The sequence below is a fragment of the Eutrigla gurnardus genome (assembly GCF_963514095.1).
Source record: "Eutrigla gurnardus genome assembly, chromosome: 1".
Taxonomy (NCBI): Eukaryota; Metazoa; Chordata; class Actinopteri; order Perciformes; family Triglidae; genus Eutrigla; species Eutrigla gurnardus.
In genome coordinates, this window is record NC_139915.1 from 3,248,633 (window position 1) to 3,261,661 (window position 13,029).

General features: G+C 40.8%; 2 protein-coding genes across 2 annotated transcripts in view; both read right to left on the bottom strand.

Annotated features, from left to right (window-relative positions):
• rps6ka2 (ribosomal protein S6 kinase, polypeptide 2) overlaps positions 1-3,164 on the bottom strand; it is a 14,771-nt gene extending 11,607 nt beyond the window's left edge. The window contains exons 1-2 of the mRNA XM_084001854.1: positions 2,558-3,164; positions 1-116 (exon numbers count right to left, since the gene is read on the bottom strand). The exon at positions 1-116 is cut by the window's left edge and continues 1 nt beyond it. Coding sequence (XP_083857980.1) covers positions 1-116; positions 2,558-2,662 — 221 coding nt within the window. The 5' untranslated portion in view covers positions 2,663-3,164. The remainder of the gene's footprint in view (positions 117-2,557) is intronic.
• Positions 3,165-4,918: 1,754 nt separating this feature from the next.
• rnaset2 (ribonuclease T2) lies at positions 4,919-10,603 on the bottom strand. Its single transcript, XM_084011771.1, has 10 exons — positions 10,469-10,603; positions 9,789-9,869; positions 9,557-9,611; positions 8,399-8,454; positions 8,126-8,183; positions 7,821-7,885; positions 6,931-7,044; positions 6,749-6,794; positions 6,530-6,604; positions 4,919-6,385 (listed from the first exon to the last, which is right to left on the bottom strand). The coding sequence occupies exons 1-10, from the start codon at positions 10,471-10,473 to the stop codon at positions 6,182-6,184; spliced, it is 759 nt and encodes a 252-aa protein (XP_083867897.1). The 5' UTR covers positions 10,474-10,603; the 3' UTR covers positions 4,919-6,181.
• Positions 10,604-13,029: the final 2,426 nt, after the last annotated feature.

A 13,029-nucleotide genomic window follows, 5' to 3' on the forward strand; every position in this document is an offset into this window, starting at 1 on the left:
TTGCCATAGGAGCCCTGTCCCAGCACTTTAAGCAGCTGGAACTGAGAGGGGTCCGCTTTCTCACAGCCCTCCTTAACATGGTGGCTGATGTCAATCTCCTTCAGTATACTGTCATCCTGAGGACGGAGAGACACACATCACTATTAGTCTGTTATCTGCATATTTACAACAAAAAGCCCATAAACACAGAGGAGATAAAGTAACAGATGTGATAAAGATGAAATGATAAAGGTGAGGTGATTGACAATTGGAATTGTTATTGTTCATATTAATAAGACAAACCCAACAACATAAAGTAAATCTCTCATCTAAGTACGCACAAAGACGGCTGGTTATTTATGAGCCATCATTATTATTATTGCTGGAAAGGTATGGGCTGAGGTCACTGGCAGTGATGCATAGCGTAAGCCGCCTTTTTCAACCTATTCAGTCTGCTTAGTGAAGCAAATGATCAACTGCCAACCCCAGGCACGACTTAGATTGGTCAGTGTAACAATACACTGTAATTCTCTAAAGTTATCATTAAGAAGTTAAGAGCTTCACAGCCTCCTTTCAATCAAGTGTGAAACAGGAGTTAGTTACGTTAGAAGGGTAAAGGTGGTACGTTTACAAAGCTTTATTTGAGTAAATTGTTGTGGTCCTGCCTATCTTAACACAATGGCACATCAGCATTACAGCTTCATTGACGTACCAGTAATATACTAAGAACTACTAAGTATTATATTGCTGTTTAATGTTCTAGTTCATTTTGGTTCGTATAATTGTTGACTGCCACTGTCGGAACATTTTGAGGACTTGAGGATTTAATCGGTACAATTTAAAAAGCTAAAAATAATCAGGCTGTCTCTTAGATCTGTTTCTGCTCAGACAGCAAGTTCTTTGAGGCGATCTCTGTAGTGAAAGTGTTATTAAGTCTTATGAGTAACAGCACATTTGTTTACCCCAATCAAAATAATGCAGCAAAGCAAGTAATTAGGTCTCAAATTCTGCTTCTAGATTTATTTTATTACCTCAAAAATACACAACCAAATGCAGGGAGAGGGATGTTCGGTGCAGTTTCCTTGTGCCAAGAATTTAGTAGAAATGAAGTCAGAATCTCTAGATTGATGCACTTACATTTTTATTCATTCTAGAAATTGCATTAAATATAAAATGTTCATATCGGACGCAAGTGAAATTATCTCACACTCTTGGCAATTCCTTTTGGTATTCAATAAATGGGTAAGATTTATTATTTTGCAGCCTAGATCATTAAAGGAAGTGCAGAGCCAAACATTCCTCCGAAGCGAAACAAGGAAGTAAACAAACCTGCATAGCAACTGCTGATCTGCAGCATGGCAACAGTGCGGCTCCACACCCAACATTAGTCTGCCACGTCAACGGATTCTAATATTTTGCACGTGCTTTGACTCAGTTTTGCAAAAGTACAACATGTTCTACTTCTAATCTGAGGCTTACGTTGTAATTTGTAACTGTATCAAATTGATGATTACCTTATGTATTAGATACCACATGTGAAATGGCTATATATATATAGATATTTGAGGGTACACAAACTGTAAAGTCAAAGCTACTGTAATATAGTTTTCCATCAGCAATCAGCTGCTGTGATGTCACTGGTTGGGGCATGACTTGAAGTGAAACATGCTGGAAAGTTTCAGGTCTCAGAGAGCAGTGCAAAAGTGATGGGACCCATGTGATTAATTGCTGTTTTATTCCTTGTCCAGTGCAACAGGACTGATCGGAGGAGGGACCGAGGCCCTCAGTACCGGCTTCTAGGATGCTGATCTATAGCTGACTCTGAACTCCGACCTTTCCATGAAGGGTAGGGAAGTGAACGCGCTGTTTTCCCCACATGGAGCATCAGAGCATCACGTTACAGACGTGGACAGGCAGCCAAGCAGGTAAACAAACACAAGCAGACCGGCGTTTGCCAGCCAGAAAGACTACAAATCACACAAACGGGAAGATAGCCTGTCAAGATGATTCATCAGTGCTCGGTCACAACAAAAAAAGCCCAGAGAAGGGGAGGGTTTCTATTTATATCTCAGACAAACAGGTAGATGTATACCGCCTCTCTGTCTCTCGTCCCCGCTGGTTTGTTTGGGCTATAAATAGACCTCCACTGAATCAATCTGTCTCTATTTATCTATCAGCCTGCCCGTCTCGGTGCTTGTTTGCCTGCTAGCATTTCTGTCTGTCTGTCTGTCTGTCTGTCTGTCTGTCTGTCTGTATATCCCAGTAGCCTGTCTCTCTCTCTTTAAGTCAAAACACAAGCCCCCCTGTTTTCTGGGCTCTTGACAGACCGGCAGCTGTAACGATGCAGCACTGACTCCTGAAGTAACACACATTCCTCCCACACCCATCCCCATGTGCACGCCGTGACTCCTCACCCCTCGACGGCTGCTGTCACGGCCTGAATATTTATACAAAATACACACATGGTGCAACTGAACCCCCCCTTCCACAACACGCGCAGATTCCCACTTGTGTGCTGGTTCCAGTTGACGGAAGTTTTCCCCCAGTCCCGGGTGGGCGTCTCAACAGCTCCACTTACCTCCAGTTGACAGAAGCCAGTGCTGTTCTTGTTCCTTGCCGCCTTGTTCTTCAAATAGATAGAAAACCATCTCCGCACTGTGAATTTTCGCGTGCTGGTATCCATGGCAACGGGCAGACTTGTGCATCTATCCCATAATGATGAACATCTCCCTGCAGGGGGGTCCTAAGGTAGAGCTGCAGAAACGGAGCTTTCTTTTTTTTTTATTATTATTATTATTTTTGGTTGTCTATTTGTCCCGCAGCTCATCCATTGGCCCGTCCTCGATGCAGTCGTCGCTTTTTAAGTTTCCCATTATTCACATGCGCCGCTCGTCTCGCTGGATGTCGTGTCCACCCTTGCCGTCTCTCAGACGCAGCAGACGCCAGTCAGCACGCAGTCGGGAGTTGTAGCAGCCGTTAATCTGCGCAGACAACCAGATGGTTTGACGGACAGGGCAGGTGCTGCCGGGGTTTGGGATTGTCTTGTTTTGCAGCCGCCTCGCTGCGTGAGGCTGCCGGGGGAGAGGTGACGAATAAATCTGTTCCGCTGAATCAGGAGAGGTGTGTGTGAGCTCACTCTTCACATTGCGGCGCGTGCATGTGTGTGTTCATCCCCTCTCTCTCTCTCTCTCTCTCTCTCTCTCTCTCTGCAGAGGGGATTGTCACCAGTCACATTGTGTGCCGCCAAGCTCCCGACCCCTCCCTCCTTTATCCTCCACTGTTCCTGCCTCTCACCTCCCGCTCTGTTTCTCCCACCAGCATAAAGCAACAGCTGGAGAGGTCACATGGTGTCACCCGGCTACCTCTCTCCCTCTTCCTCTGTCCCCTCTCTTTAGCTCCTGCCTGACATCCGACAACACAGACTGCATAAAAGATGATGACAAACGACAATGTAAAAAGGAGAGCGTAAGCAGCACGCAAGTGGAGGCTTGTGGAAAATGCTGTGGCTCAGATTCAGTGACAGTGAATTCAATTTGAGGACGGCAATCAATGTTGCAATCAATAATGACAGAAGCGAGGACAGCAATCACAGAGAGAACCGCGTGATCCGGTTGATCACTGGTCATGGGTGTGTGTGTGTGTGTGTGTGTGTGTGTGTGTGTGTGTGTGTGTGTGTGTGTGTGTGTGTGTGTATGTAGGTACTGTCACATCAGCAGCTTTGCAGAACTGCAGTGTTACATAACCAGAGAGGGGGAGAGAGAGAGAGACCAAGAGAAGTGGGGGAGATGGGGGTGGGGTTGGGGCATTTATTTGATGGAGAGGGAGTGCAGAACTGCTGCTCTACCTGGGTCAAGTGTCCATAGCTGGGCTTTAATTACTTCTCAATATAGATTTCATTTCTTCAGTCGGGGTTATTCCTCAAACCTGGAAGGTCACAAAAATAAACGGAGCTCATAGTGCTGTTTATGTGTTTGAACCACACTAATAATCTAGCTGGCACATAGTTTCAGGGCATTTGAGCACTATTGGAAATGTAATCAGATGTGTCCAGTCAATCTGCTGTGCTGTGTTGTGGGAGGAGATTCGGGATTATGCACTGGTGTCTTTGTCCCGGGAGGATTAAGGCTCTGTAAGGAGATCACGACATTAATATTCATACACACTGAGTAGATGTGGACAGATAGACAGACATATATTATATTAAATGACATGCATAGACAGAGACAGTTTGACAGAAGATGGCTGTTAAAACCATCCTGACACCACAATCGGGCAGATGGGCCTTCTATATTCATACAGCGTGCTCTATTTATTTAATGCACTTACACTTACATGAATCAAACATGCAAATAGACACTTTTATCATCTGTTTTTTCATGCTTTCCCGACATTTCACTGGGTCTATGACCGTATCGGACACCTTAAAGGCCAGCCCACCACACCACTGCAATCTCCGTGTCACTGGGAGCCGAGCCATGAGGCACATCGACCTTTAGAGAGGCCATGATGCAATTATTTAGAACGGATATTAGTATATTGGGAGTGAATATAGGCTGATTTGGCAGCCGTAACCTGATTAAAATGCGGCAATAAACTTCAGCAAAGCCAACAGATAATCAAATCAAAGACATTTACAAACCCTTGGAAACGTGGCGGCAAAGCGCATTGAGTCCATTTTTTGGGGTAAAAATTGAGCAAAATGTATATCCCAACTATAAACTTTAAGCTTTTTAAGGCAACACTTTTGCCTCAGCTGAGCTCAGCGGCCTGTTACACTATAGACTACCTCTGGTGGCACGTGCTGGTCACTACAATACCTGACATTAATATAGCATTATAAAAAGCACAGCTTCTGTATTTATCCCAGGGTATTTCTAAATACCATCCAAGCCTATGTTGAATGTTGCATAACTCACTGATGACTAGAAGGCAGATCAACTAGATTTCAAATGTTTTATTGACATTTTAAAAACGACAGTACAATGTTCATTTCAGTAATTACACAGCATGGCACTAGCTGATGGTAGCTGTCATTACAATTATCATAAGTGGTTACAAAAAAAACGGGTGGATGGATTTTACTTTCCAGCTTACGCACAATGTATTTATCTACGCACAAAAGCAGCGAAAGCTAAACACCAATAGAAACAATTCATTAAACAAATCAGCTGGGAATGAAATAGTGTTTACCAGACCATTTGCTACATCCTTGAGAATCTGTACAGGGTAGGCCTAGAGAATGTGGGATAAAGTGTTTCATTAAGACCTTTTATTAGGTCTTGCGTAATATATTGTGTCGTTTCCATGGCAAGTACCTTTTTTATTATATCTATTAAAAAAGAATGGTGTAGTATGGTGTCCACATACTATATTGTCTTTCTAGTCCATCCATTGGTTCTAGTTGGTTTTAAGCTCACAAATGGGTAAACAGTCCTCTCTCAGCATCATAGACTGACCTAACTACACTACATCCTCGAATAATGGCTTAAGTACTTAGCAAAGATCAGAAGGTAGCTAGTAGTTAAGAATACCTGAAAGCAGTGTATGTTGTTGCCAAGCAGCAGTGTTTGTTTAAAAATGATTGCCCTTGCCCTCAAAAATATGCATATTATTATATATTATTATACATATTATCTGTGTAGTGGATTGTACAAAAGAGTAATCACCCCCACAAAAAAAACAACATGTAAACACACAAAATAGGCATAAAATATACACTCGGGATCAACCTAACATAACCAATAACATGAGTCACCAGCAGATCTGACACAAGTCTAGTCATGTGCCAACAAGACCGCACACAAACTTCCTGGCTGACCTGAACTCACCATGATGCCCCCTGTGGTGGCGTGGTAGACAACATGCTGTGCACTCTATCGGATTCATGTACTAGCAAGGGGTCAAGAAGGGACACGAGTCCATTAAGGCACTACGTAGTAGTGGAGTGTGTGTCCTGGCATGTGTAGGTTAGAACGTGTGCCACAGACAAACAGTGAATTCAAAATGTCTTCAGACTGCTCTGATTTTGTCTCGTATTTTTGACATTTATCGTTATGATTTTTCAATTTGAAGCCTGAGAATTTAGAATTATAGTTAAGTGAGTGTTTGTGTGTATGTGCTAAATCACAGTACAGTTGATTTGTGTGTGTGTGTGTGTGTGTGTGTGTGTGTGTGTGTGTGCTTGCAGTGTACTGTTGTATGTTTATATGTTTGATTTAAGAGGTGGGTAGTAAACTGGTATGTCATGGTCACACACACTGAACCCTGATGCCTTGTCAACAGCATTGAGACCGTACGAGTCTCCCTCAGACAGCGTCTCCATGCTGAACTGTTTCTCACAGTCCATGAGGGTGAAGTCTGGGTCGAAACAGATCTCAATCTGCCCCAAAATCTGTGCGTCGCTGTTCTGTGAAACACAAAAACAGAATGTCAGTCGAAATTTGAAACACACTGATACCTGACACACATACAAAAGCACACCTGGACATTCCTGAAAATAGCACCATGCAAATCCTGATTTCATAATTTGAGTGAAATGAGGTGTTTATACCTTTGATGGATGGACACATTGGATCTTCGGTTTGACATTGTAGAAGTTCTCTATGACCTGCTCAATTTGGGAAAACTACACACAAACATAAGAGAGGAGCAGAAGTGAGAGGCAATATCATTATTATAGATCCCATTATTAAAAGCTACTTTATTCCTAACATTACACAAATATTTGAGATTTTACAATGATTTGATGTTAAACTATAAATAGACCTACTTTGTAGTAATTTTCTGAAGGGACGATGTCAAACTTCTTCAGGATGCTACAATAACAAAAACATTCATATTTGAAGCTTTTAGGTGTTTATGCTTTCATCCAGATGGACTTAATAAATGTAAATAATAGTTAAGAGTCTGAATGTGCATGTTTGAGGGTGTGATTGTGTACATATGGTGTACCTGTCCAAATCCAGTTTGTGGTATAGTTCCAGAGCCTTACTGAAGTATTTATGTTGACTATTCAGAGCAGCTGCTTTGGCTGCACATGTTCCATGTTTGTGCCACTCATACTTCCTATTGAAACCAACAAACGAGTACCAACAGGTTTTACAAAATATACAAAGTGATGCCAGGAATACACTTAATTATAATGACACTCAATAGGCTTAATTTTTTATGACGAAATGTGAATATGATCCTGCAGACAGAAATGGTTAATGATAAATATTTGAGCACAGTGTGCTCGTCAATAACAGTTTGTGAAGACTAACTGATCAATGCCTGATTCTTCGTTTTAAAGTATTCCCAGTACACACTGGACGATATGAAAATATCATGTCCCGATTATCCACGATTCACTATATTATTTTGTTAATTAGCATATGCTTTAAACTCCTAAAATAGCAATTAAATATACTGGTATCTGTTGCAACTTTGTTAAGAAACAAGAATTTGTATTGCGTCACAGATAATACACATATTTTTTTGTGAACATCCTTTTTAGTAAAAAAAATAAAAATAAATAAGAATAAAAAATGATAAGATATCTCTGCATAAATAAATGATGAATAAATAACATTACATATGTGATAACATATTCTAATTATGCAGTATCAAGAAGACAGGCAGAAAAAAAACTGGAAGTAAATGTTTGTAGCCTTTCAGAACTAATGGAAGTTTATGGCTGTGAAGTAAATACAAAGCTATACTATTGTGTGTTTTCTTTTTTAAATGTTATTGTTGAGGAAATGATCACATATGGTATGTCTTTAAGATCATACACATTCAGCTGCAGGAGTGAATATGGACTGACAGACATAAAATTGCTAATGGATTGATTAATATAATACCAGAATCCAGCAGATGAGGGGTTAAGCAAGTCAGGCCAACTCTTCTTCATGTCTGGAAGCAGGTCCTGTGAACAAATACCCCAACACAGATATGTTTTATTCATCCGTATAATAAACTTAATTTGTATATAACTTTAGTTTTCTCAATAATTAAGTATTCTCCTGTTTCTTCTTTGTCTTATTGTCATCAATGTGCCCGGTGTCTGTTTGTTCTCCTTATTATTTATAGTGACTACTGATTTACAGAAAGAAAACATGTTCATGAACGTTACACCCAGTTATAAAGACACTAAACAGTGTTGTACCTCTATTTGAGAAGAGTTGAAATGCCACGATGAATTGCAGTCGATCCCTTTATCTGGCCTGGAACACAGAAAAATTCCAACAATTATATTCCCCACATAATGCACAACTTGATTAACTCTGCTATTCTTCATTAGTCATCTTCCTTAATAGGTTAGTGCAAATATGCAAAACACCCCTGTAGTATCTCCTACTTCATTTAATGATCATGTATTTAGTGTTATAAAAGCATTTTCAGACAGGACAGGATAGAAGTCTGAACCACACACACATACCAGAGTCCATGTAGTGTCCAGTAGCTGATGTTGGGATGACATGCTGGGTGTTCCGTCTGAAAGGTATAACATTTGGGTTGTTATTCCATCTGGATGCATAAACATAACAATTATGTTATAATTGAAAATTTGAAATGAGCACAAAGCTCATTTTGGAGACTAGCTACTAGTGTGGCTACAAATGATTATTTCTATTATTACTGATTTAATTACCATCATCACTGGCAATGTTGTTTGTTTGTAAGATGTGAGTGATATGATTGATTAAATGAACAATCACTTTAAAAATACAGTATGCCTTGCATATAATATTCATGTTGCCAACCACTTAAAATAAAAAAAAAAACATCTTCCTTTTCCCACTCAGAAAAGTTGAGCGGTCAAGTGAAATGGGAACTGCAGCAACGTTGTTGCTTTGCAGTTAAGGATCTAGGTTTATATCTCCTCAGTTATTTGCTGACGTTTAGAAAAATGTCCTAAAGTTGCCTGAATTGAAACACTTTACTGAAAATGTTGGATTGTCATCATTAAGCAAAATGAGTCAGCAAAACATGTTCTAGGCAACCACAAAAACGCGTCACACTGAGACCACAATGTTGTCAAACCTTTGCTTCTGACAGAGAAGGCATGTGATACAAAACCACAGGTTACTTGAAGTGACCCGAGAGGTTCTCCAGAAAGCAAGAAAAAGCAAGAGAGTGCAGTCAAAAGCATAAATGGATGCATTGTAGTGTGACTTATGATAAAACTGCATTACTTAATCAAACCATTATGGAGGACTGGCTGTGGATCGGATGTCAGAATATTCACGACTCGTTTCCAGAAACGGAACAACAAATTACATTTATAGAAACACGATAACACTAAATCACACAACTACCAGTACTACCGATGCCAGCTCTAGGCTGACCCTAAACGAAGCAGACCCCAGTATACAATTACAGCAATCTGCATTGTCAAGCACATATATTGGATTGATTTATACCAACTTCAATGTAGGCTACTGGAAGTGTGCACTGTGCAGCTGTATTATCTAGAAAAAAGGAGTATCTTGCTTGTGACTGCTTAGTGAACTGGATCAGGGCAAGTAAACTCGATTGGGACATCACTAATCAAAAGGTTATATAAATAAATAAGCAAAGGCAAGAATAAACTCACAATGCAGAATGTGGTTGGCCAGTGGTGGGTCAGGATCAGTTTGGTCCACATGTGTCTGAAACACACACACACACATCATTTCTTAGTGGAGTCGGTTTGTTATTATGTAAACGACAGGGACAATGATCTACTGAGAGTTCCATGTTACCGTAATAGACACACAACTGGAGAGGCAGACAATGGTAGTTTATTATCCATGGACACATACAGTTTATTATCTGGCTGTACTTACGGAGGTGATATCACAAAGGCAAGCGGCATGGTTGCTGCTGCCAGGCAGAGCAGAAGGGGAGAACACAGCCTCATGTCAAACCTAAAAAAACATAATAGATTTGTCAATTAACACAGAACTCAGTATTGAACATCACAACAACTGGGCTTCCTCCAACATCCAGTGTTGAACGGGTTAAAAAAACAACATGTTGGGCTATATATTCATGCATCTACGTAGACTTCTATAAGGATGGATGTTGATGCGTTTCCCTAAACTAGAGACCGGCGAGCCAGACCACAGAAAAAAACAGGTAGTGACTTTAAGTGGGGAAGTGTGGAGTAAATACGACCTCATGTGACAACTTAATTGGGCAATCACCAAAGACTTGTGACATAGCAACATCCCCCTCAAATACGGTACTCAAACAATAGCATTATAATATAACTTTACAGCCCCAGCTGCTCCCGTAGGAAAACCCCCGGAATACAACTAACGTCCACCAACAAGCACACGACAATAACGACGGCTCGTTTCTCCACAGTTACCGTAAACCCACCTGACCCATATAAACGTTAGCTAAGCCGAGCTAAAACTGGAAACCGCACCGACCGACTTGGCACGTTAAACGTTAGCCAGCTAAGCTAACGGATCGTCATTAGAGCACAATACGTAAACATATCTGTCCGAGTCGGGTTCACCTCATGTCGGATATGTAGCAGCGGCGGTACCGGCGGCTACTCGGGCATCCAGAGGATCGGTCGGTCTATTCCTCGGGACAGAGCTGTCTGTTGTTTGTGTCTCGCTGCCGTTTGTTACCTGCCTGCCTTCTCAGCCAATCATGAGCGCCGTAGACGTCATGCGTCATCACGTGATAGGGGGGTGTCTTGATTTCCTGTCAGGACCGCCTCGCCCAGAATTTAAACCTTGTTATAGACAGGCAGACAGTTAGTTAGTAGTTAGTTAGTTAGTTAGTTAGTTAGTTAGTTAGTTAGTTAGTTAGTTAGTTAGTTAGTTAGTTTATTGATCGCTTCGGGGTTGGCACTGTGCAGTGCAAGGATAAATCAAGGTATATTTATATAAAATGTAATATAATCAATAATTTGAATTATACTCAAGTCTGTTTAATTAAGTATCTTGTGTTAGCTCTGTATTTTTTTTAAGAGTGTAAATCTAATGTTTTCTATAATATCATAAATCTTGCAAATCTTCTGTTTTGGTCTTTTTTTTTTTACGGGGTCCAAGTTCAAGACATAGCATACACATACAGTTTAGTATTAAAATAAAAATACACACTTTAAAAAGGATTGTTGAGAAGAGAGATCCACATCATCAGTAAAGTGCAAGTACGTATAATGTAAGCTGCACTTTGAGAGTGACGGTGGTGCAGCAATACAGTGATGTTTGGAAACCAGGCTGATGTAATGTAATTGTCCAGTCCCACACCTTATGTGTCTCTCTGTTAGTACTTGTTTCCCTCAGGGCTAGACTACTTAAAAAAGAGAGCAGCTATGATTCCTGTGTTAATTATCCACCTAACAAAGGGACAGTTGATACAATTGTCCATCATATTGCTTAAATTCAAGATGTACAGGACCAGAAGGATGTACATATTATTTTCAAACATGATTTATTTTGTTATATGTAACTGAGATTTACCACCACTGGTGGAGCACTGGCTCACCACACATACACATAATGTACTAAAATTATCATGGGGCTTCGGTTACAGTGTACCACATGACCAACAGAGGGCTCTTTTCTACCATAAACAGACGCAATTTCTTTCTTTACCACACACACACACACACACACACACACACACACACACACACACGGACAAAAAGAGTAAACAAAGATCAGAATCATGGACTGATTGAAATGTATTAACTTTTCCCTCATTTAAGACATTTAATTGTTACTGAGGCAAACAATTGATGTCAGTCATATGTCCCACTTGATCCCTTTCCTTGACTTGTGATGCACACATTAAGTGTGTGTGTGTGTGTGTGTGTGTGTGTGTGTGTGTGTGTGTGTGTGTGTGTGTGTGTGTGCGTGTGTTTGGGGGGTCTTTTTATGCATCACTTTATTGACGAAATGGCTTTATTTGTGTAAAGGAAAGTACTTGGTGACAATTCAAAAATATAATATAAATATAATAATGTAATATAATGCATTAAGAAATGATTCATGAGTCAGAGACAACACACATGTAGACATAATGTACTCTTCTGTCTTCTTTTGTGACTTTGAGGTGTGTCATATGCCCCCAGACATGAATAACTCTTGTGTTTCAGCAAATCAAAATGTGTCCAGGAACAGAACTACCCTATAATTTGCTGTGCTTGACGTTGTTGCCATGCACTCTGCTGTCAGGATTCCCTTTAGCAGAGCCACTTGCCTCATCTTTCCGGGCCACGCGTCATGGAGAGTCTGGAGACAGTCCCCAAGACAGTGAAGGTGTCTAAAGAGCTACGCAGAACTTAATTCTCAAAGTCGATTATAATTTCGTTCAAACAGTGGCACTCAACTCCACCTATTGGTTTATTTTTTTACCAAAATGTTTGCAATGAACAGTAGTTGTGAATGTCGCTACCAAATTCTGCGCCCTTGCTCACACGTCACACACTCCTCCCCGAGCCCCATCTTGTCACTCTCACTTTCCCTTTCTCCAGTGTAACTCTATGTTGTCCATATTATTTCACCGCCGATGTGAAATGTGTTTCAAAGCTCTTCCACGGTGTCAGGAATAGCTGTAACTGTAGCTAGTTTTATAAATAGGCCGTGGCCAAAGTTCAGCATGCGACACGCCGTCTCAAGACGTTTCTAAGTGTACATGGAGAACGATGTCAGAGAGGGACTGACATGCTGTTTTCAAGTGTAGTGTAGAATGATTTCAATGTGTGAAACAGCAGTCAATATACATATATAGCTTTATTCAATTTCAAATGTTTTTCAGAGTTTGGAAGCTCTGGAATGCTATCTGTGTTATGTTACAACTTTGATATTATGGTGTGGAAGAAATGAAAGTGACCAGCCTTGTTGCAACACAGTTCCTGATTGAGCTCACCATCTTGCTGCCTATTGCTGATGATGAAATGTGTGTGGCAGTGGCCCACATTAACGGATTCTCTGCATTGTCTAGATCAGATGCTAAGAGACGCTATGCTACAACAACCAGTTGTTGAGCTGACATTCCAGAAAGCAGCAATTGGACTTACTACTTAAATCAAATAGTTGAGTGGTTCTAGTGGCCCCGAGT